At 51.1% G+C, this 27,033-nt stretch overlaps 1 protein-coding gene across 6 annotated transcripts in view; it reads left to right on the top strand.

Moving 5' to 3' along the window:
• The first annotated feature begins 12,650 nt into the window (after positions 1 to 12,650).
• Positions 12,651 to 27,033, top strand: part of LOC131492219 (inositol-pentakisphosphate 2-kinase) — a 129,664-nt gene continuing 115,281 nt past the window's right edge. For 3 of the 6 annotated variants that reach the window (XR_009251938.1, XM_058695965.1, XM_058695964.1), the window contains exon 1: positions 12,652 to 13,007. Coding sequence is in view for 5 of the 6 variants with exons in the window: in XM_058695965.1 (XP_058551948.1) it covers positions 12,768 to 13,007 (240 nt within the window). In the remaining variant the exon portion in view is untranslated. Of the gene's footprint in view, positions 13,008 to 27,033 lie in introns of all 6 variants that reach the window. The other 3 variants (XM_058695962.1, XM_058695963.1, XM_058695967.1) reach the window with 2 other exon arrangements.

The following is a 27,033-nucleotide window of genomic DNA, read 5'->3' on the forward strand; positions in this document are numbered from 1 at the left end:
GTTGTAAATAATCGAGATACTCTGGTATTGGGGTCTTGGGACAGAATCAAGAACCCAGACATAGATCCATCCATACATCATCTATTGGTTTTCCACAAAGATGCCAAGGCAATTTACTAGGGGAAAGGTAGTCTTTTCAGCCAATGGTTCTCTGAGATAAATGCCCAGAAATGTGATTGCGGAGTACTCTCGTAAGTATATATTTAAAGTTGGAGGGTTTTGGGTTTTTTTAAGAAACTGTTTAACTGGGGCACCTGAGTGACTCAGTTGGTTCAGCGTCTGACTCTTGATTTTGGCTCAAGGCGTGATTTCATAGTTCATAAGTTCGAGCCCCATGTGAGGCTCTGTGCTGGCAGAGCAGAGTGCTTGGGATTCTCTCTCTCTCTCTCTCTCTCTCTCTCTCTCTCTCTCTGTCCCTACCTGACACGTGCTCTCTCTCAAAATAAACAAACATTAAAAAAAACAACAAACTGCTTAACTATTTTTTCAGAGTGGTTGTATAACTTCAAATTCGTTCCAAAAATGGATGAGGGGGTGCCTGGGTGGTTCAGTCAGTTGAGCATGAAGCTTTGGCTCAGGTCATGATCTCACGGTTTGTGAGTTCGAGCCCCGCTTCGGGCTCGCGGCTGTCAGTGCAGAGACCGCTTCAGATCCCCTGTACCCACCTCTCTCTGCCCCTCCCCCACTTGCGCTCTCTCAAAAATAAAACATTTTTTTTTAAATGGATGAGGGATTCAGTTTCTCTGAAACTTGTCAGTATTTGGTACTCTCGCTGGTTTTTATCTTAGCTGTCACTTGGTGTATGCTGGTATCTCACCGTACATAGTCTCAGTTTGTGTTTTCCTAATGACGAATGAAGTTGAGCATCTTTTCATGTGCTTGTCTGCCGCCTGTCTGTTCACACCAGTGAGGTGTCTCCTCAGGTCTTTGGTCCACCTTCTAAATGTTTTTTTGTTTTTGTTTTTGTTTTTTTTAAATTTTTGAGTTTGGGGACCTTTTTTTATACATTCTAAGTATGAGTCCTTGATGAGAGATGTGTTCTGTGAATATTTTCTTTCAGTTTTTAGTCTGTTTTTTCTTCCTCCTTCATGTTAACAGTCTCTCACAGAACATACTTGTATTTATTTTTTTAAATATTTCTTTATTGGATACAAATTTTAAAAAATAAAATTAAAAAAGTTTATTTACTTTGAGATAGAGAGATAGAGCACGAGCAGGGGAGGGGCAGAGAGAGCAAGAGAAAGAGAGAGAGGAGAGAATTTCTTTCTTTTTTAAAAAAAATTTTTTTTAACGTTTATTTATTTTTGAGACAGAGGGAGACAGAGCATGAACAGGGGAGGGTCAAAGAGAGGGAGACACAGAATCTGAAACAGGCTCCAGGCTCTGAGCTGTCAGCACAGAGCCCGACGCGGGGCTCGGACTCACGGACGCGAGATCATGACCTGAGCTGAAGTCAGACGCTCAACCGACTGAGCCACCCAGGCGCCCCAAGAGAGAGGAGAGAATTTCAAGCAGGCTCCATGCCATCAAGCGCAGAGCCCGACGAGGGGCTCCAACTCATGACCCGTGAGATCATGACCTGAGCCGAAATCAGGAGTCGGACACTTAACTGACTGAGTCACCCAGGTGCATCTCACAGAACATATTTTTAAATTTTGCAGAAGACCAGTTTATCAATTTTTTTCTCTTATGGATCATGCTTGTGATGTCACGTCTAAGAACTCTTAACCAGGGGCGCCTGGGTGGCGCAGTCGGTTAAGCGTCCGACTTCGGCCAGGTCACGGTCTCGCGGTCCGTGAGTTCGAGCCCCGCGTCGGGCTCTGGGCTGATGGCTCGGAGCCTGGAGCCTGTTTCCGATTCTGTGTCTCCCTCTCTCTCTGCCCCTCCCCCGTTCATGCTCTGTCTCTCTCTGTCCCAAAAATAAATAAAAAACGTTGAAAAAAAAATTAAAAAAAAAAAAAGAACTCTTAACCAATTCCTAGGTCCCAAAGACTTTCTCTTTTGTTTTACTCTAAAATTTTTATAGTTTTACATTTAAATCTGTGATTTTTTGTGCTAGTTTCTGTCTAATGTGTCGGTTCAAGTCAAAGTTCCCTCTCCCATACGATGCCTGGTTGCTCCAGCACCATTTGCTGGAAAGACTACCTTCCTTCATTGAATCGCCTTTGCACTTCTGTCGAGAGTCAGCTGTCCACACTTGTGGGCTATATTCCGAGGATCTCCTCTGTCCCACCAATCCATGTGTCTATTCCTGCACCACTTTTCATTACCCCAGCTTTGTCAAAGGCTTTAATATTGCTTCCCGGTTTATTCTTCTGTTTTAAAATTTTATTAGCTATTCCAGTTCGTTTGCTTTTCCATATAAATTTAGAATGCTTTTGTCTATATCTACAAAAAAAAATCTTTCTGGGATTCTAATAGAAATTGCACTAAATCTGTATGTCACTTTCGAGACAATTTACATGTTTATTACACTGAGCCTTTCAAACATGAACACAGTATGTTTTCATTCATTCATTCATTCATTCATTTATATTGAATAGGCTCCACACCCAAGGCGGGGCTTGAACTCACGACCCTGAGATCAAGAGTCACACGCCCTACCAAGTTGGCCAGCCCGGTGCCGCTGTTTCTGTTTATCAAGATCATTTGATTTCTTTCTCCAGAATTGGTAGTTTTGAGCATTGACATTCTCTGTATGTTTTCTTAGATTTATATGTAAATATTTCATCTCATTTTGAGCTATTGTATTATTTTTTAATTTTTGATTTACATATGTTAATTGATTATATACAGATATAAAATTGATTTTCGTGTGTCAATTTTGTATCCTGAAATCTTGCTGAACTCATGTATCAGTTCTAAGACTTTCTTTTTTTGTAGATTTCTGTGTTGACCGTCATGTCATATGCAAATAAGGATAGTTTTGTTTTTTCTCTCTGATATGAATGCCTTCACTTTCTTGTCTAATTTTGTTGCATGGAACCTCCAGTCTTATGTTGACCTGCAGTGGTGAAGTAAACTTTCCTGCTTTGTTCCCTCATCAGGAGGAGGAGGGCATTTAGTCTTTTAGGGCCCTTCTGCTCCTGTCCTGCATCACTGACACTTTTTCTCATGCATGTGTGCTGGATTTCCCAGGTTTCCTTTTTTGCATGAATTGAGATGAACATATGATCGTATCTTACTGTATTACCTTAATTGATTTTCAGATATTAAAATCACTTTAGAATAAACCTCACGTGGGTATGGTGTATGACCTTTTTACCATATTGCTGAATTTGGACTGAGAATATTTTGTTAAGAAATTTTGTGACTGGGGCACCTGGGTGGCTCAGTCAGTTAAGCGTTCAACTTTGGCTCAGGTCATGATCTCGCCGTTTGTAGGTTCAAGCCCCGCGTGAGGCTCTGTGTTGACAACTCGGAGTGTGGAGCCTGCTTTGGATTCTGTGTCTCCCTCTCTCTCTGACCATCCCCTGCTCACTCTCTGCCTCTCCCTCTCTCTTTCTCAAAAATAAATAAACATTAAAAAACATTGTGACTATAATCAGACTGGATATTATTCTAAAAAACTATTTTCTTGTGATGTCTTTGTCTGGCTTTGGTATCAGGGTAATAATGTCCTCTTTGAAGAAGTGAGGAGTCTCCCTTCTCCTCAATTTTCTAAAATATTTTTGATGCATTAATATTTCTTCTTTAAATATTTGACACAATTGACTTGTGATGTCATCTGGGCCATGATTTTTTTGTGTGTGGAATATTTGTAAATTTAATTTAATTTAATTTAATTTAACTACTTTTCTCATTATAAGTTTATTCAGATATTCTACTTCTTCTTGAGTCAATCTTGGTAAGTTCTGTTTTTCAAGGAATTTGTCTGCTTTAACCAAGTTGTCTAATTTATTGCTATAAGTAGTTCAGGATACTCTCTCATAGTCGTGTTGATTTCTGTAAGGTCAGCTTTGAAATCCACTTTTCCATTTCTGGTTTTGGTAATTTGTGCCTTAGCTTTTATTTTCTCAGTTAATATAGCTAAGGGTTTGTCAGTTTTGTTAGTTTTTCCCTATAATCAACTTGAGGTTACATTGATTATACCGATTTGCTTTTTTGTTGATTTCTGCTTGTAATCTTTATTATTTCTTTCTTTCTGTTTGCTTTATAATTAATTTGTTCTCTTTTTCTAGCTTCTTAAGGGGAATGCTTGAGTTGTTGGGTTCAGATCCCTTTTTCTTTTTTGAAATAGGTATTTAAGACAGTAAATTCTCCTCTGTACAATGCTTTCCCTGAATTTTAGTTTAGTTTAGTTTAGTTTATTGTTATTTTCTTTTAGAGAGACAGAGTGTGCAAGTGAGGGAGATGGGCAGAGGGAGGGAGAGAGAGAGAGAGAGAGAGAGAGAGAGAGAGAGAGAGAATCTCAAGCAGTTTCCACACTCAGTGTGGAGCCCAGCACAGGGCTCGATCTCAGGACCCTGGGACCCTGACCTGAGCTGAAATCAGGAGTCGGACACTCAACCAACTGAGCCATCCACATGCTCCCTGAATCCCTTATATTTTAATTTGTTGTGTTTTTGTTTTAATTGAATTAAATCTTTAAATTTTTAATCTTCTTATATCTTGTTTGGTCCGTTCAGAAGTTTGTAGTTTAATTTCCCAGTACTTGAGGTTTTCCCAGTTTCTTTCAGTTATTGGTTTCTATTTTAATGCCATTGTAATCAGAGAACATACTTTGCATAATTTCTATCTCTTTAAACTTAGAGAGACTTGTTTTGTGTCTAACATATGATCTATACTGGAGAATGTTCCAGGGGTTCTTGAAAAGAATGTGTAGTCTGCAGTCACTTGTGTGTGTTCCGTGAACATTACTTCAGCCAAATTGGTTGATAATGTTGTTCAAATCTTCTTTGTTCTTTTTGATTTGCTGTCTGCATGTTCTTTCAATTACTGAGAGTAGTGTACTAATATTTCCAACTATTATTTTTGAATGGTGTATTTCTTCTTTCAATTCTGTCAGGTTTTGCTTCGTGTGATTGGGGATTCTGTTCCTAGGTGCGTATTTTTTTTAAACAATTTGATTTAATGTTTTATTTATTTTTGAGACAGAGAGAGACAAAGCATGAGCAGGGGAGGGTCAGAGAGAGAGGGAGACACAGAATCCGAAGTAGGCTCCAGGCTCTGAGCTGTCAGCACAGAGCCCGATGCGTTGTTAAAGATCCCTGTCTGAGATTCTGAATGAGCAGAGTTTTTTTAGAATGCTGCCTTGACATTTTTATCTTTTAATTTTTTTTTCTGCTTTCACACTTTTTAATGTTTATTTCTGCCTGAGAGAGAGAGAGACAGAGCATGAGCGGGGCAGGGGCAGAGAGAGAGGGAGACACAGAATCCGAAGCAGGCTCCAGGCTTGGAGCTGTCAGCACAGAGCCCAACGTGGGGCTTGAACTCACCATCTGTGAGATCATGACTTGAGCAGAAGTCAGTTCTTTCAGTTCTTTCCATGATTTTACAAGCAAGTAATTCTCTACATTAAACCCCTTTCTGTTTGTTACATCTAGAGTGATTTCTGTTCCCTGCACTACAACTACATCTATACAATTATATGTAGGGGATTTTTGGAGTAATTAAACTCTTTTTTTTTTTTTTTTAAGCCAATGGCCGCTGTCCATTGAGGAGCTATCTCCAGGTATTAATGTCAAGATCACAAATCACCCAGTCTAGTTCTTGGACTGGAATCTGGCAAATGGATGAGAGTCGGGGTGTAAGGCAGGGTTGATATGTATTGTGTGTAAGTGTAGGTGTTACTTAAAAGTGTGTATATTAGAAAGCGGTGGTGGGAACAGCTGTTTGTTACTGAATCTCAGACATTTCAGCTCAGAAGCTCAGACCCCAGCTGTGTGGATCCTGGAGATGAGGACCCGACCCATCTTTAGGCTTTGGTACTAGGAGATCAGCTTATCTTCCATCAACTCACACTTTGGTAATTCTTCCAACATGGGAAAGAGTTCCAATCCTGGTGGCCTGGGAATACCACAGATCTTCACAGCATCAGTTTGGGTGAGAGCCTGGAAAAATAGGGATCCCATACAGGGTGAGCCGTGTTTAACAGGGCCTTGGAAATCCAGTCAGAAATGTCATGTTGGCTGGGGATCCAGGAGGACCTGGGGGTGGGATAAGACATGAAGGCCAATTTAGGTGGCAGCAGGGTGATGGTAAGTGGGACGGCACACTCCCCTTCTCCCTTCTCTCATTCAGGGGTCCAAGCCCATGGCCATCACATTCTAACTCTGTCCTTCAGTTTCCTCATCTGAAAACTGGGGTTAATAGCTACTCCATAGGCTTTTGTAAGGATTAAATAAAATAAATACTAGTAGTTGAAGATAACTTAGAATAAAGTAGGAGCTCAACAAATGATATCTAATTATTATGAAAACAGTAATAGTAATAAAGTGTCGGTGTATGGCCCATCACATGGAGTCACTGCATGCTGACCACATTGGCTGCAGGAGGCCACTATTCAGTGTGAAGGAACTCTGGAGTCTGTTGTTAAAATTAGCCTCCATTAAATGTTCAATTATATCCACTTACAACCTAACAGGTTATATTAAAAGCACACTAAATTCACAAGACTCATCAGTTTCTAATTACTTTGCTGCATTTTACTATTACTGTGCTCTTGAGGTTGTTTATGTGTATTTATCTGTGGGGAAACACTGTGTATCTGTGTATCTTGTGTGTATCTGTGTGGGGAAACATTGTTGCCACCACTCATCACTTTCCAAGGCTGCTTCTATAGTTGCCATCATAGCGAGAAATTGGCCATAGGGGCGGTATTTAGAGTGCAGAAATAACAAAATACTACAACTCAGAGCTTTATTTTTTAACAGGTTGTTAAAGCTGGTTGTTAAAAATCTACCAGCATAACACCTGATAACATAATGATATCTATTATTCTTGCTGTCATGGACCTTATTGTTTACCCCTAAAACTCACGTGTTGAAATCCTAGTCCCCTGTGTGGCAGTAGAGATAGGGCCTAGAAGAAGTGGTAAAGGTTAAATCAGCTTACTAGGGTGGAGCCCTAACCCAATAGGATTAGTGCCTTTATAAAAAGGAGAAGGGACACCCGAGCTCACTCTCTCTGCAACATGAGGACACAGGGAGAAGTTGGCCACCTATAAGCCAGGAAGAGGCCTCACCAGAACCCAAGCATGCTGGCATCCTGATCTGGCACAGCCTCTCAGATGGTCGGAAATACAAGTCTGTTGTGTAAGCCACCCAGTTCGTGTCATTTTGGTGGCCAAAGCTGCTTGAACATGGGTGGTGTTGGTGGCTTATTAAAGTGCAGTGCTCCTGCAGGAAGATTTCTCCTGCTTCCCCGCCCCTCTCCCTCCAGAACCCACCTCCTCTGTCCTTCTACTCCTTCTATTCCTGCTCCCTGAAAACCCTACCCCAGTCTTGTCCAGGGAGGGCGCTAGGCCCAGAGCCGCATGCGGCCAGGAGGGGGCGCCTGCCGCCAGCATCCAAGAGCTGGATTTCCAAGTCCACCTGCCCTTAGTTTTGCATGTCACACCTTGTAATTTGAAACACTTTCTCCCCTCCGTTCTTAATATTGTCTTCTGGACCACAGATTTCAAATTTGGTGGAGTCCACTTTATTTTTCTTTTCTTTTTCCTGTGTGCTTGAGCTTGTGGTGTCACATCCAAGAAACCAAAGTCACAAAGATTTATACTTATGTTGTCTTCTAAGAGTATCGTAGCTTTGATCTTCCATTTGGGTATTTGCCTCATTTAATTTCACATCTGGTGTGAGGCGGGGTTCCAACTTCATTCTTTCGTGTGTGGACTATCTTGTTGACTCAAAAGGATTTGTTGAAAATCAACGCACCATAAAAGTGTGGGTCATTTTATGTACTCTCAATTTTATTCCATTAATCAATTTCTGGGGGGGGGGGGGAAGGAAAGAAAGAAAGAAAGAAAGAAAGAAAGAAAGAAAGAAAGAAAGAAAGAAAGAAAGAAAAAAGCCAGCTGGATGTTTGCTAGGGATTTTGTGAATCTATAGATCAACTTGGGGTGTATGTCAGAACTTCACAGGGCAAGGGGCTGCGGAGAGGCAGAAGTCCTTGCAGACAAGCTCGACTGGGGGATGACAATCTCAAATGGATGGCCCCGCCAGAGCTCTCCCCTCAAGCAGGAGGATGCCCCGCACTGTGCACTTGGGCACAGAGATGAGGTCCTGGGAGAAAGCCCGGGTGTCCACTCATCAGTCAGAAGCCGGACTGGGAAAGCCTCCCAAAGCAGCCCCCATTCCAGCAGCCGTATCACTGAACAGCCGTGGCAGTCCCAACTCAGCCACTTTTACGTGCTGTACCGCTCTCCTTCTAGGAACGAGAGAGTCGTGCAGGCCCAAAAGGTGATGAGTGAGGACATTATTGCTACACTGGTGTTTTTGTAAAAGACCGGAAACAACCTAAGCGTCCATCGGTGGAGTGGAAGTATGGAACACCCGTATCACGGAGTTAGTAGTCGGCCGTAAAAGTCTATGCTGATTGGTAACAGTGAGTTTCACACACTGTCATTTTTTTTTTGTTTAATGAGAAGAAATATATGCTTGTGTATCTCCTTGAGGGGGGTTTACTTTCCTCCGTGTATTTTTTCATTTATACAAATATGTATAATTTTATTATTAGTTTCTTTTATCTCTTACAGAAATGAACACTTTGGGTTAAGACCTTTCTCATCAAATAGAAGCCATACCAGGGCGCCTGGGTGGCGCAGTCGGTTGAGCGTCCGACTTCAGCCAGGTCACGATGTCGCGGTCCGTGAGTTCGAGCCCCGCGTCGGGCTCTGGGCCGACGGCTCGGAGCCTGGAGCCTGTTTCCGATTCTGTGTCTCCCTCTCTCTCTGCCCCTCCCCCGTTCATGCTCTGTCTCTCTCTGTCCCAAAAATAAATAAAAAACATTGAAAAAAAAATTAAAAAAAAAAAAACAAATAGAAGCCATACCATATTTTCTCAGTTTTTATTTCTCAGTTATGTTTCTTGTAACTGTAGTACAGGTGCAACAACATAAACAGGAGGCTGGGCTTGGTACAAGCCACCCATCTAATTCAGATCTCACTGGGTTTACATGTACTGACTTGTGCGTTCTGTGCAATTTTACCACGTGTGTACATTTCTGTTATGCATCGCGGCAAGATACAGAACATTTACATGATCACAAGGGTCCCTCAAACTGCCCTTCTATTCCCTCACACACCCTCCCAACCCCACCCCCTGGCAACCACTAATGTGTTCCTTAATTTTGTCATTTCAAGAGTGTCATATAAATGGAATCATACATTGTGCATCCTTTGGGGATTGGCTTTTTTCACTCAGTGTATTTCTCTGGATATTCACCCATGTTGTTGTGCATAACCATAGCTCATTCCTTTTATTACTGAGTAGTATTTCACGGTATGGATGTATCACAGTTTTGTTTTTTTTAACCATTAACCCGAAGAAAGATATTTTGCATTGTTTCCAGTTTGGGATTTTTACAAAGAAAGCTGCTGTGAACATTTGTGTACACATTTTTGTGTGAACACAAGTTGTTATCTCTTTGAGATAAATTCCCAGGAATGCAATTATTGAATCCCAGGGCAACAGCATAGGCACTTGGTTTTAAGAAAAGGCCAAACCACTTTCCCAAAAGCAATGTATGAGTGATTATTTCTCTACCTCTTTGCCAGCATTTGTTGCTGCCACTTTTTTTCTTCTTTTTTAGCCATTCTGATAGGTGTGTATTTGTATATTCTTTTAAACTGAACTTCTAAACACGTGCATATTACCTAAAAACCATAACAACATTAAAAAAATAAATTTTGTAGGCAGGCACATGAAAGCAGCTGATAAATTATGGTTACCAATAGATCAATTTAAAATAAGAAGTAGGTTGAAGCATGAGGTCAGAATTCACATCCACTGGTCATGCATCTATCCCTAGCATGGGTAGCCACTAGAAGTCAAGTGACAGATGGCAGGCTGACACATGGGAGCAGAGACAGGAAATGATTTTTAATTTTTTTTAATGTTTATTTCTGAGAGAGAGAGAGAGAGAGAGACAGAGAGAGAGGGGGAGACACAGAATCCGAAACAGGCTCCAGGCTCTGGGCTGTCAGCACAGAGCCTGATGCGGGACTTGAACTCACGAGCAGTGAGATCATGACCTGAGCCAAAGTCGGATGCTTAACCGACTGAGCCACCAGGGAAATGACTTTTTTAATGAAGATAATGTCATTTTAACATTAAAACATTTGAAAATTTTTATTAAAAGAATTTCAAAATAGATGCAGAAGTCTAGAGCATAATGAGCAGCGTGTGCACACACTGCACTCCAGCTGCCACCAACAACCGCTTCGTTCATCAACCCCATTGTCCCTTCTTCTGGATTAAAACAAACTCAAAGCATCCTGTGCTCTGCCTGTAAATACTTTGGATGCATTTATAGCCCAAAGGGCATCTTCCTATGTAGTAATCACACCTAAAATTAACAATAATTCCTTTTTAAAAATGTTCAAAGAAAAGTAATTCCCCACACCATTCAAACCACAGTGATTCCACCTCTCTTCCAGTTCTGTGGGCAGTGTGCAAGGCCCAGTTCCAGCATTGGGAGCACAGGGACCCTCTCTTCTGTTTCTTCCCCCCACTTTACACCGTATCACGTTTAGTTCTACTTAGCCCCATCTTCCTAACCAGGGTTAGGTAATTTTCATATACCTTTTAAAATACCTTCCTTAGGTAATTTTCATATACCTTTTAAAATACCTTCCTTACAACCATTTGTTTCTTATGAATTTTAATGCAAAATCCTTAACAAATTTTCACACACCTTTTAAAATACCTTCCTTACAACCATTTGGGTAATTTTCATATACCTTTTAAATTTGGGTAATTTTCTGGGGCGCCTGGGTGGCGCAGTCGGTTAAGCGTCCGACTTCAGCCAGGTCACGATCTCGCGGTCCGTGAGTTTGAGCCCCGCGTCGGGCTCTGGGCTGATGGCTCGGAGCCTGGAGCCTGTTTCCGATTCTGTGTCTCCCTCTCTCTCTGCCCCTCCCCCGTTCATGCTCTGTCTCTCTCTGTCCCAAAAATAAATAAAAAAAAAAAAAATAAATAAATTTGGGTAATTTTCATATACCTTTTAAAATACCTTCCTTACAACCATTTGTTTCTTATGAATATTAATGCAAAAATCCTTAACAAAATACTTGTCAACCAAATTCTCCTACATATTAAAAGATTATACACCATGACCAAAAGGGATTTATTCCCACGATGCAAGGATGGTTCAACATATGAAAATCAACCAGTGCAAAACACATTAACAGAATGAAGGGAAAAAAACCCACATGATCATCTCAATTGATGCAGAAAACCATGTGACAAAGTCTGACACCCTTTTATGATAAAAACACTCAACAGACAAGGAATAGAAGGGAGCTAGCTCAGTATGATAAAAGCCATATATGAAAAACCCACATGAACATCATACTTAACAGTGAAAGACTGAAAGCTTTCTTCCTAGGGTCAGGAAGAAGACAAAGATGCCTGCTGTCTGCACTTGTATTCAATATAATACTGGGAGTCCCAGCCATAACAATTAGACAAGAAAAAGAAATAAAAGGCATCTAAATTGGACAGGAAAAAGTAAAATTGTCTTTGTCCACAGATGACATGATCTTCTATGGAGAAAACCCTAGGTTCCACACCAACACCTAAAGAAACCATTTGAGGGGCGCCTGGGTGGCTCAGTCGGTTAAGCAGCCGACTTCAGCTCAGGTCATGATCTCGCGGTCCGTGAGTTCGAGCCCCGCATCGGGCTCTGTGCTGACAGCTCGGAGCCTGGAGCCTGTTTCAGATTCTGTGTCTCCCTCTCTCTGACCCTCCCCTGTTCATGCTCTGTCTCTCCCTGTCTCAAAAATAAATAAAACGTTAAAAAAAAAAAAATTAAAAAAAAAAAAAAAAAGAAACCATTTGACCTAATAAATTCAGGATAGGATACCAAATCAACACACCAAAACTCAGGTGCATTTCTATACAGTAACGATGAACAAGCAGATAAGAAAATTAAGAAAACGATGTCATTTACAGCATCAGAAAATAGTACTTAGAGACTAAACCAAGGAGGCAAAGGTTTGTAGGCTGAAAATTACGAAACACTGCTGAAAGAAATGAAAGAGGGCATAAACGTGGGAAGACATTCAATATCTCCCTACCACCGAGGGCGGGGAGCCAATCTCCACCGGCAAGTAGGCGGGACAGCGGCGCCGTGCACCGGCTCGGGCGCGGACGAGGGCGGAACTACAACTCCCACAATACCCCTGGAGGCCGCGGCGGAAGTGACGGCCTTGGGAGGCCTGACGAGCTAGGCCAGGGCCAATCACGGCGGTGTGGCGGTGCAGGGCACGACGGGTCTTGTAGTGGGCGCGGGGGCGAGACTACGGCCCCCTCCCCCAACAATACCCAGGGAGTTGGAGACGGAGGCAGCGGCGCTGGAAGGAGCCCGGTCCAGCGCAGGCCGCAAGCCAATCACGCCCCAGCCCGTCAACGCGGGGCACGACGGGCCTTGTAGTGGGCGCGGGCGGGACTACGGCCCCCACAGTGCCCCGCGCGGCGAGGGGCGCACTGCGGCTGCGCGGCGGCGGGCCGGGCGCCGTCGGGCTGGGCGGCGGCAGCGACGGCAGCGGCGGACAGGAGCCCGGCCTGACCCTCGCTGGGAGCAGCGTGAGCCGGCCGCGGGCCACCATGTCGGCGCCGTCGGAGGAGGAGGAGTACGCGCGGCTGGTGATGGAGGCTCAGCCCGAGTGGCTGCGTGCTGAGGTGAAGCGGCTGTCGCACGAGCTGGCCGAGACCACGCGCGAGAAGATCCAGGCGGCCGAGTACGGGCTGGCGGTGCTGGAGGAGAAGCACCAGCTCAAGCTGCAGTTCGAGGAGCTCGAGGTGGATTACGAGGCCATCCGCGGCGAGATGGAGCAGCTCAAGGAGGTGAGGAGAGAGGGCGGCCACCCCGACCCCCCCAGTCAGGCCGGCTGGACCCCCTTCCTCCGAACGGATCTCTGACCCCCGCCGGGCCGGCCCCCCAGCAGAGTCCAGACCCCGGGAAGGGCAGGGCCCCGGCAGGTACCCGGGCGCCCAGGGTCGTTGTGCGCGGCCCGCCAGGAGGGGCTGCGGAGACCCCTGGAGTGGTGGACCGTGCGCGTGCGGGGGTCCTGGCCTCCGCGGGCAGGGGCTGCGGGTCGGGCCGTGTCGCCAGCCTGTTTGCTTCTGATTGCGGGCCTCGGGCACGGTGGGGTGGTGTCCTCTGCGCTGTTTGGTTTTCCGGGTGGGGGGATGGGGGCGTGGGATGGATGCAGGTAACCCGGCTGGGAAAGGCCGGGCCTGGGCCTCCATCATCTCCAGGCAGAGCGCGGGTCTCTGGGTGTTTCCGCGTCTTGGGTGAGCTCCCTGAGGCCGGGAAGGGGCCCTGACCGGGGCTCCCCTTGAATGTGGTTATCTGCGATAACTGGAGTCCTCCTTGTCCCTCCTAGACTCAGCTCCGTGACGTCCCCCCGCCCCATTAGTTCTCTGGGATGCAGTGCATTTCCCGCCTACTTCCTGTCTTGGCTGCCTTGGCTATCGTCCCAGGGTCGGGTGACAGGTCTATGGGTGTCTGTCACCGAAGGAGCCGTGTGTCTCCTCTGATTTTCGCTCTGGGATGAGATGGGACCCGCACCCCCACCCCCGCCAGGCTACCTGCGAGCTTCACGGGAGAGTTGGGCAGGCCTTGGGTGAAGTAGTTCTGGGTGACTTAAACCAGCTTCTCTCCCACTTCTCCCTGACTTCTCAGCCCTGTTGGGGGAGGGGGGGGGCAGGGAGAAGTTGCTTTCTGAGTGGAACAGCCGGGTTTGGATCCAGGCCCTGCTCGTTGCTGGTGTTGTGATTGCAGGCAGGAGCCTTAGCTCCTTTTTCTGCAGCCTTGCTCACCCAGAAAAGACTGGTTGTGAATTGTATGTTCGCAAAGGCCAGGCATGGTCAGGTGTGTGGCCTGTTGGTTTCTCCCACAGCGTGTTCCTTCCCCACCTGACACTTCCCCTTGGCCCTTGGTCTTGGGATCCACCATGCTGGTTGCCTTCCTGACTGCCCACCTCCTGGCATCTCTGCCTCCTGTGGCCGTGGATGGGTGCCTGTATGGTTCAGAGCCTCCCTGCCTGGCTGGCGAGAACAGTAGGGTCCCCTTCTGATAGTGAGGAGGAGGGAATGAATTAGTTCACACACGTACTTAGATCCGTGCTAGGCAGAGCAAGTGTTTGGTTAGTAAACTGACTGATGTGGGGGGCGGGGGGGGCGCAGGGGGCAGCACATGGGACCTGTGGCCCTGTCATCTGTTAGCAGGTACTGGTGCCTTCTCCCAGCCAGGTTGGGCTGCACTGCATCTGCAGGAGGGGTGGCCCCTGGCCCCTGCTGCAAGGGCCCCTTCTTGGTGTGTGGGGTGAGGGGGTGCACCTGCGTTGATGGAGGGAGGTGGGGTGGAGGGGCTGAGAGAGTATGGGGCAGGAGTGCCATTGGCCCCATTCTGGTCTCTGGGCCCTCCCCTCCCCCAGCTTGGTGAGCACCTCTCCCCCTCCCAGCAAGTGCAGTCCCTTTCTGTGTTCAGGAGCTCACAGTCATGCCCACTTTAAGAACAGACCAGAACAGACTGTAGCAGAAAGAACTAGTCCCCACTTAGGGGCCTTTCAGTTGTCAGCTCCTTACTGTCACAGGCACAAATGTTTTGATCAGCACAGGAATTTTGGCTGTGTTTTGTGGGGTGTGTCTGGAGGGTGGATCCCGGGGGAATCAGGAGGGTGGTGTGCCCATCTCCACACGTGTTCTTCAAGTGCTTGCTTGTTTAGTTTGATGTCACCCCCCAGCTCCTGCACGGACTGGCCCCTTGGCCTTGGACACATGGCTTCACTGTCCTGAACTTGAGTTTCCCCCATTGTAGGTGAGGGAAGAACAGTTCAGCTGGAAGTCCTGGCAGAGGCCAGAAAAAGGAGCGTCAGAGTGTCAGGGGTGCTGCCAGGAAGCTTGCACCAGGCACTCACACCCATGCCGGCCCACACTCTCATCAGCTTATTTAATTTTAGCCAGGGTCTTATTTGGATACGTTAACTCTTATTTAAAAAAAAAAACAACCAAGATTTGAGAAGACAATATTTGTTGGGCCTTTTTTTTGTCCTGTAGGGAGGTGAACATTTTTGTTCTTTTTTTTTTTTTTTTTTTTTAAATCTTTATTCACTTTTTGAGAGAGAGAACATGAGCAGGGGAGGAGCAGAGAGAGAGGGAGACACAGAATCCGAAGCAGGCTCCAGGCCCTGAGCTGGCAGCACAGAGCCCGATGCGGGGCTCGAATTCACGAACTGTGAGGTTATGACCTGAGCCGAAGTCTGATGCTCAACTGACTGAACCACCCAGGCGCCCCCCATTTTTGTTCTTTTGAAACTTAATTTCTAGGGGCGCCTGGGTGGCTCAGTCGGTTGAGCGTCAGACTTCAGCTCAGGTCATAATCTCATGGTTTGTGAGTTCGAGCCCCGCGTCGGGCTCTGTGCTGCTAGAACCTGGAGCCTGCTTCAGATTCTGTGTCTCCCTCTCTCTCTACCCCTCCCCTGCTCAAGCTCTCAAAAGTGAATAAATGTTTAAAAAAAAGAAAATTTAAAATTTCTTGAGCTAAAGTTGTTTCAGTTACTGACAGATTCTATTTCAAGCAGAGGCGTTTGCACTCCTGCCCAGCCTTTGTAGGTGGTCCTGTCTTTGAGGGAGGGAATCTGGCTGGCTGGTCACAGGTGAGTGTCCTGAAGCCAGTCACTGGGTTAGTGTGAGTGTGTATCTCACTGTGGTGAGTGTGCATGTGTGTGGGGGGTACTTGCTGGCCCTTTTTGACTAGGCATTTGGTAGTCATTGAACCTGGCTTCACAAGGTCCCACTCCATCCCAAGACCCACTGTATCCCCTCCCCACTCTGGTGGGGCAGACACTCGGATGGCCATGGCCTCACCTCACTTCGTGTCCCCTGCTGCAGTTTCAGGGGAGCAGGTGTGCTAGGGCAGCAGCTCCTGCCTGTGGGGCTCAGGGATGTGAGGGCTGGGGGGCAGGGGTCTCTGTGTAGTCTCAGGAAGGAAGGTGTAGCAGGAGGGTGGGTCTGGGTCCTCTCTCTGCTGTGTGTGCCATGTCAGGATCTAGTACGTGCAGTCAGTGTGCTTAGGTCCCAGGAAGCAGCAGGTGGAATTTGGTGAGTTGTAGGGTGTCGGGATGGGCACGGTGCCTGGCACACAGTAGGTGTTTGCTTAGTGTTTGCCAGTTCATGTTGTCAGCTCCTTCCCTCTGCCTCACTCAGGCCTGGCTCCCTCCCTGCCATCCCTTGGTCCTGGGCGTCAGAGCCTGCTGCCTGGGGCCATGGCCCCAGCTTACCCAGCACATGCTGCTTCCCTCCTTTGTCCTGGCTGCCTTCACTGCTCTCACCACCCCTGCCTCTCCCAGCTCCTGGAAGGCCGGCCCGCCTGCCCTTCGAGGCCTGGGTGCTTCTTGGAGCCGCCTCCACCTCACCTCTGGACTTGCCCCAGCCCGGCTCCCAAAACCAGCTTCCAGCACCTGAGTCCCTCCCATCCTGCAGACTCAGCGGCTGAGCTGAGTGGCAGCATCTGCTCTGTGTTCTAGACTGACTCCCTCCTTCCCTTCCTCCTTCCCTCTCATAATCTCCCCTCCCAGTGATCGGGGAAACTGAGGATGCTCAGGATGGGGTTCTCAGGCACTAGGTCCCATGAAGGTCTTTGCACAGAAGGTACAGCTGTGAGTCAGTTTAGCCATGAAGGAGGTGCTGTGAGAGCCTCCTATGCCCTACTGACTGCTGCAGACCCCACACCAGCCTTGGGGTCGCCCCCTTGTTGTGTCCACTATACAGCTGGGAGAACCGAGGCACAGAGAGGCTGAGTTTTGCTCAAGGCTGTGAGCCTGGGTGGCCTGTCCCTGAGAGGGCAGGTTCTCGAGGAGGAGGGAAGGGCAATCGGAGGCCTCCTCAGGTGTTTGCTTGGGGCAGGAAGAGCCCTGACTTGGCTAAGGCCTGTGGGGATTCTCCTGGAGGATGGAGTGGCATCCTTGGGGCTAGAGGGCTCTGGGGGACCCGTTTGTGCGGCCGCCCGCCGTGGGCATGCGGGGGCCAGACTTGGGCCTGAAGGTGGGGTCTGGAGGGTCCTGGAGGCGCTGAGGTGGCCCTGCCCACGAGGTCTGGCCGTGGGGAGAGGTAGGTGTGGGCGTCCAAAGACGAGGAGCACGCAGCCCTCCAGGGCTGCGCTCCTGGGCGCTCCCTGCTCTGCTGCCTGTGGAATGTGTTGGGCAGGGGTCGTGAAGCAAACGTGAGGGCTCTCCCACTCTGTAAAGTGCCAGAGTCTCCTGCACTGCCTCTGGCGGGTAAGGAGGTGCTGCGTGTGCTGTGCAGGGCCATGGCCTCCACTCTGGCTCCAGGGGACAGAGTGGACCCTGCCTGGCCCTCAGGAGCTGTGTGGCCCCGGACTGACAGCTCAGGTCACCAAGGGCCAGAGCACCTGCAGCGCACGGGCAGCCGGTGGCCAGAGAGCTGCGGCCAGGTGGACGTGCCTCCTGCTGGGCTTCCCCCGTCAGCTGTGGGAGCCTGGCCCCTTGCTGGGAAGGAGGAGATGAGTCTCCCGTCAGTGAGGACAGCCGCCCCTCGGTCACACTTGCTTCAGTGTGTCGGTGCGCCAGGGGTGAAGAAAGACTGTGAGGCGAAGGTCGGCAGCAGGCAGGGGCTGGCCAGGACCCTGCTGGCGCTGATGGGCACCGCCCTCCCGGCCCCGGGCCCAGCACTGTCCAGCGTGGCGGGCAGGAGCGGGCCCAGTGTGGCTGCCCGGCAGCGTCCGGGCCCCGCTCTGCCCGGGGAGGGGGACCCAGAGGTGGGGTTGCAGGTGTGCAGGGTGCAGAGGCCGTCTGGGCCCGGGCAGGCGATGGTGTCTGGGAGGACTGGGGTCTGGCTTCCTTTTTAGAGCTTGATATTTTAAAAACTGTACCTTTGTGTTAGGAGCGTGAGAGACTCGAAGTGAGCAGTGTCTGTGTGGGAATTCTGGAGATCGGTGATGGCGAGCATGGGCAAGGGCGGGCCGTTTCTCCTCCCAGGTCTTTTCCTCCGTGCGTGTCGGGGAGTGCCGCCGGACGCCACAGAATGGGGGGAGAGCGTCCGGAGTGGTTTCTGAAGAGCCCCGGTTTAAGGGGCGCCTGGGTGGCGCAGTCGGTTAAGCGTCCGACTTCAGCCAGGTCACGATCTCGCGGTCTGTGAGTTCGAGCCCCGCGTCAGGCTCTGGGCTGATGGCTCGGAGCCTGGAGCCTGTTTCCGATTCTGTGTCTCCCTCTCTCTCTGCCCCTCCCCCGTTCGTGCTCTGTCTCTCTCTGTCCCAAAAATAAATAAAAAACGTTGAAAAAAAAAAAAAATTTGAAGAGCCCCGGTTTAGCGTTACTCTCTGAGGTGCAGGAGCGCCCGTTTCCTTCAAGCAGATGGGCTCAGTGTCCGCGGGTCCGAAGTTGTTTCCGGTCTGTTGCCATGTCACGTGAGAGAATCGTGCAGTTTGTGTTGTTCGGGTTTGCTTTCTCAAAGGCAAGTTGCGTGCATCGCGCCCCTGCCGGACGGCTTCCCCCTTGTGTGGGGAAGTTTCGAGCAGAACCCAAGTGGGGGGAATGTGTGGCTGGCACGTCAGTGGCTGCAGCTCCGGCCGCGTCTCCGTGAGCTCGGCTGTGTGCGGTGCTGGGAAACCCGCACGGAAACACAAGTTGAATGTTCCGTTGCACTCAGGGGTGAATTGTCACCCCTGACAGGTAACGGTTCCACGACGTTGTCACAACCGGTGAGCGCTGGGGTTTCCCGTGTGGCTCAGAGATGTTGCTCAGGAGCCAAAGGGGCGCTTGGAGGGCCTGGCCGCACAGACAGGGCTGCGGGTGCCTGTCCCTGAGGCTGCCGTCCGCCTCCCGCTGGGAGCCTGGAGCTGCTCTCCCTCCTGCCTCCTGCAGGCCCCCAGCACCCCACTCTTAAATCTGTTTGTGTTTTCCCTTTTTAAAAAGCTGGTGGGAGTGCTTTCTTCACCTGATTTGTATACTGTCTCCTCATGGCTGGGTGGTTGTCGCCCATCCAGCGCGTTTGTTAGACCAGCCCTCCTGTACCTCCTCTGCCCGCCGGGGCTCACGGTCCCCTGTCGGGTGTATCCTGACTGATGCAGACAGATGCCAGCTCCCTGTGACCCAGGAGGGAGGGGCCGTCCTTGTCCCTGTTCCACGGGTGGGGACGTGGGTCCATGGGGGCTCGCGGCTCACGCTGTATGCTAGCAAGGCTTGATGTGACCCCTAGAGGTCCCCTCCCTGTGCCTTGCTTTCCTTGTTTTAGGCCGGTGCATCCCTGAAGCCCCAGCAGTGATGGAGTGAGTGTGGGCCAGGGACCCGTTCTCTGTCAATTGCTGCCCGGGGTCCCCTGGGCTGTCTTCTCCCTCTTTCCCCCTTGTGGCCCATCTCGGCCAGAGGGATTCCCTGGGTGGTCAGAGGGAATGTTGGCCCTGGGATGGGGGCAGGGGAGAGCCAGGCGGGGTGTCTGGTGTCGTGAGCCTGCAGCTACACCTGCTGTCACAGATGCCACACCCGGTCGGTGAGGGCAGGCTCCCACAGCAGCCTGTGGGCCAGTCACCGCCGGCACCTGATGTCCCCCAATGTTGTCAGCGTGGCCAGTGTGATGAGGCAGTCCCTTCTGCTATAACACCTGTTTCGAAAATGTGAATTTGTTCCAGAAATGGGTGATGTTTGAGGAATAGTGGGAGCTGGTGGGAGCTCAGCCTTTGCTCACGTGTGGCCTTGCCCCTAGAAAACAGCAGCTGTCCTTTTTCTGCCCCTGGATGCCATGTGGGATCCCACAAGGCAGACTTCACGTGTCTTGTGGACCTTGGGCTCTTCCCGGTAATGACCGTTTCTCCAACTTTTCCTGTTTGTGGTGACCTTGACAGTTTTGAGGAGTGCTGGGCAGGTGTTTTGCTGACTGTCCCTCAGTTGGGATTTGTTTCCTGTGTTTCTCGTGGATGGGGTGGGGTGGGGTGAGATGTTTCGGGGAGGAGGGTCACAGAGGTGAAGCACCCTTCTCACCACGTCCCATGGAGAGTCTGTGGCTGATCCCCATGATGTTGGCCTCCATCCCTGTCTGGGTGTTTGTCAGGGTCTCCACTTTCAAGGCGCCCCTTCCCCCTTTCCAAACCTCTCCTGGACAGGAGCGTCTGTGTATGTGGTTTGGAATTTTTCTGCATGGGAGACCTGACTCTGTGCCCTTTATTTAATTATCCACCCACTGGCTTGTATTGCTGTTGACTTGCAGGTACTTTTTAGGTTTGGGTTGTGAGCCAGCACTGCTGTATTTTGTTGTTCCGCCTGTTCCAGCTTTGCCCTGGTGGCTCTCCCGTTTGGCTCCTGTGCCCCTTCAACACTCATTGTCTTGATTATTCCACCCCTCCTCCCTCCCGTGTTCTCCCCCCTTCCTCCCCCTCCCCCTTCTTCCTCCTCTCCCCTCCCTCCTCTTTCCTTCTTTCCTCCCTCCCCTCCTCCATTCTTCTTCCTCTCCTTGCCCCCTCCTTCCTCCCTCCTTCCCCCTCCCTCCTTCCTCTCCTTCTTCCTCTTCCCTCCCTCCCTCCTTCCTTCCCCCTCCCCTATCCTTCCTCCTCCTTCTTCCTTCCCTTCCTCCTCCTTTCTTCCTTTCCTCCCTCCTTCCATCATCCTTCCTCCCCTCTTCCTCCTTCCTCCTTTCCTCCTTTCCTCCTCCCCTCTGTCCCTCCCTCCTCCCCTCTACCTCCTTCCTCCCTCCTCCTTTCCTCCTCCGTCCCCCTTCCCTCCTCATTCTTTCTCCTTCCTCCTCTCCCTCTTTCCTCTTTCCTTCTTCCTTTCCTCTTCTTCTTTTCCTCCTTCCTTCTCTCCTTCCTTCTTCCCTCCCTCCCTCTTTCCTTCCTTCCCTCCTTCCTTCCTTCCCTTCTTCCTTCCTTCCTCTTCCCTCTCTCCTTCCCTTCTCTCTTTTTCCCTCCCTCCGGACGGCTTGCCTGCCTGCCTGCCTTCCTGCCTTCCTTCCTTCCTTCCTTCCTTCCTTCCTTCCTTCCTTCCTTCCTTCCTTCCTTCCTTAGCAACTCCTTCCTGGTGCTATAGGTGCTCCCAGCTCGTCGTGAATGCTCCGTGTCCCAGTCCTGCAATCAGTCATTTCTTCAAGGAGCCCGGTTTCTTTTACTGGAGAATGGTGTTTCAGGCCAAGATCTGGCTGTCTGCTGCTGTTGGACAGTCACTGCTTCTCCGCGCTCCCAGCCGACAGAGCCAGGAGACAGGTGTTGCGCCCCGGCCCGCGCGCGCACACACGTCTAGAAACATGTCTGCCTGGCGCCAGCTGTGTGTGAGCAGCCCGAACGTGAGCTCATGCTGAGGTCTCCGCTCTGGCCCCTCGCTGCGTGTGTCGTTCCCACTGCCTCCCCTTGCTTGTCTGTAACTTCCGTCCAGCAGCAGGACATCTGGCTCCCCCACCAGCCACACGGGTGTGCACGGGAGCGTCAGAACTGCTGGCCTGTGCCCGTGTCAGTGGAACCTGATGCTTATATGCCAGTGGTCTTCTGTGCTCCACTTATTTCCAGATAAGTTAATTGAGCGAGCACTGTGTTCCCCATCCCTTCAGTGAGGTGGCTTCATCCATTTGAAATATGGTCAGATTGTTCTGCCACGTTATGCGTTCCTTCCTAGAATTCGCCGAACTTCCTTGATTTTACGTTTGTGTACATTTTCCTGCTTGTTTATCCACTCAAGCTGGGCATCTTGCTTGCTTCCAGTTTTGCACGATTATGAATAAAGCTGCGGTAAACGTCTGTGCAAGTGTCTGTGTAGACATCGGTTTTCAACTCATTTGGGTCAGTCAGTTCCTGGGAGTGCTGTTGCTGGATTGAACAGGAAGAGTACGGTTAGTTTCGTAAGAAACCGCTAACCTGTTCCGCGCTCCCTGCAGCTTGACCGGCCTCCTGCTGCTGTGTGACCTCGCGGCATGCCGTGCTGTGCTGCCTGCGCACTGGAATTTGGCCACTCTGCTCAGCTCAGCGCGAGTGACGAGTGACGTCTTGGTGCTGTTTTGATTTGCGTTTCTCCTATGACGATGACGGATGCAGAGCGGCTGGTCACGTGCTTGTTTGCTGTCTGTGTGTCTTTGGTGAAGTGTCTGCTGTCCTCTGCCCATTTTAAATTCGAGTGCTTTCTTATTATTGGGTTTCAGGAGTTTCTTCATAGAGAACTGTTCTTTGTTTCGGTGCAAGTCCTAGTTGGCAGGTAACGTCTCTCAGTCTGCAGCTGCTCTTCTCACTCCCGTAGCAGGGTCTCTCACAGAGCGTTTTTCATTTTAGGCCACTTGTGCGGGTTGTGCTTTAGGTGCTGAGATCTCGGTCACCAAACCCAAGATCACAGCGATTTTCTGCCGTGTTTTCTTCTGGAAGTTCTGCAAGTCTGTGTCGTATTTTGGGTCCAGCCTTGGTTTTGAGTCACTTTGGGAAGGACGGAGGCATGCCCACGCTCACTTGTTTGCGGGGTGAGGGGGTGCAGTGGGGTGCCGTCATTACCATGCTGTTTGTTCGAGAGACTGGACGACCTCTGCTCCGCTGCCGGTCCGTTAGTTGTCCTTGGGCCTCTGCAGGCGCCGTTCTGTCCCACTGGTCTGCGTGGATGCCCCACTGTCCTGATGGTGCGGTACTGCTTTTATGAGGTTTCCATCTTTTCACGTGTTCCCTAAGCCCTGTGGTTTTTGTTGTGTGACTCTGCATCCCCGACTGGGGTCTGTCTCTCCAGGTCTTCGGCCCCCGGGCTGGCAAAGTGGGTCGTGGTCACTGACAATCCGCGGTAGTCATTTTATCTCGTCTCGTCTCGTCTCGTCTCGTCTCGTCTCGTCTCGTCTCATCTCATCATCTCATGTCATGTCATGTCATGTCATGTCATGTCATCTCATCTATCTTGAGAAAAAGTAACGGGATGCACATGGTTAAAAAGAAAAATAACCAGTGGTTGGTTACCTTCATGTATGTTTCCTTCCCTTTGGGCTCAGCTCAGAGGGTTGACTTTATTCCTGATAAACCAGCCCAGTGAGCTGCTTAGCTTACTGGCCTTTGCATTTGACCAGCTGGCAGTTAGGGAAGGGGTGTGGAGTCAGCCAGTGGTCAGACCTGGGATCCGGTCCCCCTTGGGTGTTCCCCATGGGTGGGGCCTGGCTGCTCTGTCACTCCAGAAGTGTGACGGACACACCCCGTTTGGTGCCTCCGCTGTCCTTTGAGGTGCCCACCACCTTCTGGGAAGCTCTTTCCAGCCTGCGGGGGCCCCCAGGTCTGGCCCCTCATTGGGTGCTGGTGCTGGGCTCCACCCCAAAGATGCCTGCCTGGCCTCTCCCTGCTCCTGTCCCTCCTCTTGGCCTGCGTTGGGACAGGTCTGCAGAACCCACTGGATTTATGGGGCAGCCCAGGTGTGACTCCCACACGCTCTTGCTGCCGGGCACACCTCTTCCTCTGGCCTCTCAGTGCTCACCTCCCCTGGGGGTGCCCTCCTGTGCCTGCACCAGCTGCCATCTGGAATGCCGCCCTGTTGTTAGGGCCTAGATGTGGCCGTGAAGCTTGGGACGGAGAGCGGCTAGGCCGGAGGCTTGCGGAGGCAGCGTCTGCAGCATACAGGGTGGCTGCTGCACATGAAGCAGGGCTGGCACTGTCGTGATGGGCCGGGAGTGGGCCCTGGGTGTCTCTCTGGGGTGGCATCCTGGAGCGGTGACAGTGGGCCATGCGCACATCACAGACAGCATGGGAGGGTCCTGCCGGCCTCACCCCTCTGGCGAACCTCAAGGTGTGCGTGGTGGAGGGGCGAGGCTGGGGGACCAGACACCTGGCTGTGGCACAGGGAGGGTCTCACCTCTTTTGACAGGCGGAGCCATGTCTTCTCTGCTCTGGAAGCCCCTCCTGGCAGGTGATCCTGCATCAGTTCCTTGGGGCACTGGGGGCCATCCCTGCCTGGGTGACCATGACAGAATGCCGGATGTGGGGCATACTTGCCCCTGAGACCCCATTCTCTTGCCCTGGCCACAGCTGTAGACATGGTGTCCCAAAGTTGCAGAACTCTGGGTTCTGAGGTAGTTTCCAGCCACTCACTGGCTGTGTGGCTTGCTGGGTGTCCCTTCCTACCTGAGGCTGCTAATGGAGAAAATGTACTGAGATTAGAGTTGGAGCGAGCCTGGTGTTTCCAGCCCAGGCCATCCTGGACAGCTGCCCCTCCTGCTGCCGAATGAGGTTTGTGCGGGCAGCCAGCTGCTGTGGGGACACCGGGGCCTTGTCTCCTGGCCCTGGGACTGCCCTCTGGGTCCCTGGGTGGCAGAGCCAGGGTCCCAGGGGACCGCTGCCAGCATTGGGGCTCAGCTGGCCGGAAGCCTGCCTGCTGACACTGAGGCAATTAGGGTGTAATCTTCTCTAAATGCACCCGATTCTGGCTAAATCCCTACCGTCCAAGAGTGGATTCCCAGTTTTCTAAAAGCAGCTTAATGTTTGGACGCTGCCCAGAGCAGCTGGGGTGCATGGTTGGCGATGGGACAAATGTGGGCGGACAGGACAGACTTGGGGGGGGCGCAGGACGGGAGGGGGGGTGCAGGGGAGTGACAGCCGTCCATAGGCAGCCACATTCTGTTTCCATACAGGTGTCAGTCCTCAGCTCTGGTTCTTCTGATCCCCACAGCCAATGTGCAGGTGCCCGAGGGGAAACAGACCAGAAGCCACATAGTGGGAAGGGTGGGTTGAGGGAGGACAGATGTCACTCGTGGATCTCCTGAGCCTAGCACAGGGCTGGTCTGATGGATGAGGGTCGTCAGCCAGGCAGAGTTTGTGTGAGTGTGCCTGTAGCTTCCATCTGCCCCGTTCCCAGGGGGAGGCCTACTCTCCAGCTCCCCCAGAATCCACAGTACCCCCAGCCTTCCCTGCAGACCACCTAGCACCTGTCTATTCCCTGGACCTGTTGTGTGCCCACCCACCTACTTCTGGTGTGGAGCCCTGCCCCCTCCCCCACAGTGTCCCCCATGTCCTCCCTGTCCTCCTGACCACCTGTCACTTGCCAGATATGGGCTCACCCAACCCCACTGAGGAGGTGCACACTTGGTGCCAGACCTGGGGTGCCCTGGGCCCATGTGCTTGTGTGCCCATGGGCCAGGCCTGCTCCCCCCACTGCCTTGGCCCACACTGTGTATCTGGGGGTTCAGGTCCTTCCTCCCCCAGCTCTACTCCCTCTGTGAACCAACCTTAGGGTGGTGTGGGACCAAGGGGTTCACAGAAAGATGGAAGGTCCAGGGTGGGTCCTGCCCTCACCCCGCCAGGCCATTTGGATCCCTGGTGATACCCTGGCTCTGAGAGGTGGCCCAGGGCTGCATCCAACCCTCCAGGTTCTGTGCTTGTGTGGGAGCTTGTCCCTTCCTTCTGTGGCTTCTCTCCCTGGAGGCTTCTGGGAATCTGCTCCTGCTGGCTGTCTGGTCTTTCCCCCTTGTTTTGGGATTCAGTGATGTGGGGCTCAGCCCCTCTTCCGGTGGTGGGCTATATTAATTAGGGTGGCCTCTGATCTCAAGGGACAGAAGATTCCAGAGTGACTCTGGCTGCTGCCCAGATGATCCTGTCTTGTAAGCTGCCCTCAGTTTTGAAATTGGTGCACAATCACCTGTAAGGAGACCGAGAACTAACTGTTGTGGTCTCCTGTGCTGCCCCAGCGGGCGCCTTCCCCCCTGCCCAGTCCTCGAAGCCTGCTGGTCTGCTGCAGTGATTAGGTTCTCTTCTAGACTTTTCTCTCAGGAGTGTGCCAGGTTAGTACCCGAGTCATCAACACCTCCCCTTGGGAATGTTGGGGTCGCCAGTGTGCGAGGCTCTGTGTGCACCTGCACTCTCGCCTTTCCTGGTGATTCCCCTGGGTGGCACCCGTGTGCCCTTGTCCAGGACAGCCATGCTGGTCCCCTGGCAGAAGGGCCAGACCCTCCTTGGGCTCTGCTTCAGTTCCCCAGCTCCTGTGAGTGTAGGGCCTTCTGCCCTGAGGGAGATAATCTCCACAAGTCGTGTGAAGTGGGGCTGATCTGGGGATTAACAGGCGCGGCCCCAGTAAACAGCAGCCTTCCGGATTCCAGGGCCGAGACTCCGAGACTGGGAAGGGCCGGCTGGCAGGTGTGCCCGCACCTGTGAACAGAGGTTTCTGGCTCCCCAGGTGATTCTGAGGCAAGGGCAGCTAAACAGAGCCAAGTATTGGTTCTGCCTTCTCTGGCAGTCCCTCCTGGGAGGTGATGGGGAGGCCTTGCTCTCAGGGTACAGTTTCTCACCTGTGCAAGGAGATCTTTCCCCTGAGAGAGAAGCTGATGGGCTCCTGTTGGCACAGGCTGTGAAGTGTGCAGGGCCCCGGTTACTGCCTGCCCTCTGGGGCCTCTCCCATGTGTGACATCCCCTGACCCTGTCAGAGCTGTAGGGGGGCAGAGGCCTGGCGAGGGGCCCTGGGGGTGTGGGAGCAGAGCCAGCCCACTGAGCAGGGCTGCATGCTGGGCCTTGGAGCCGCTCTGCTCCGGGTGCCTTCCTCAGGGATGTCTGTCCCGGACACCTCCCTTAGTTGCTGGCTCCAGCCTTTCCTGGACCCTCCTGTTCCCAGTCCTGTGTTGACCGGCCATTTGCAGACACTCCTTTGTGAAAGTGTGTTCCTGACCATCACCAGATTGTCTGTGGGGCATCTGCCTTTTTCTCGCTGACATGTTGGGAGTTGTGTGTATAGTCTGGGTGCGGGTCCTCCCGCCATCAGGCAGCGGGAGGACCAGCTGAGGGGTTGGGGTGGCCTGGAACCCTGATCTTCCGGGCCGGCTGAGGAACGTGAACCATCCTGAGAACTGAGAGACCGGTGTTAAGTGGAACCGTACGACACGGGGCGCTAGCGAGAGCGGAAGCTGGTACTGTTAGTCGTTCCTGAACAGAGGG

This window comes from Neofelis nebulosa, chromosome 12, assembly GCF_028018385.1.
Source record: "Neofelis nebulosa isolate mNeoNeb1 chromosome 12, mNeoNeb1.pri, whole genome shotgun sequence".
Taxonomy (NCBI): Eukaryota; Metazoa; Chordata; class Mammalia; order Carnivora; family Felidae; genus Neofelis; species Neofelis nebulosa.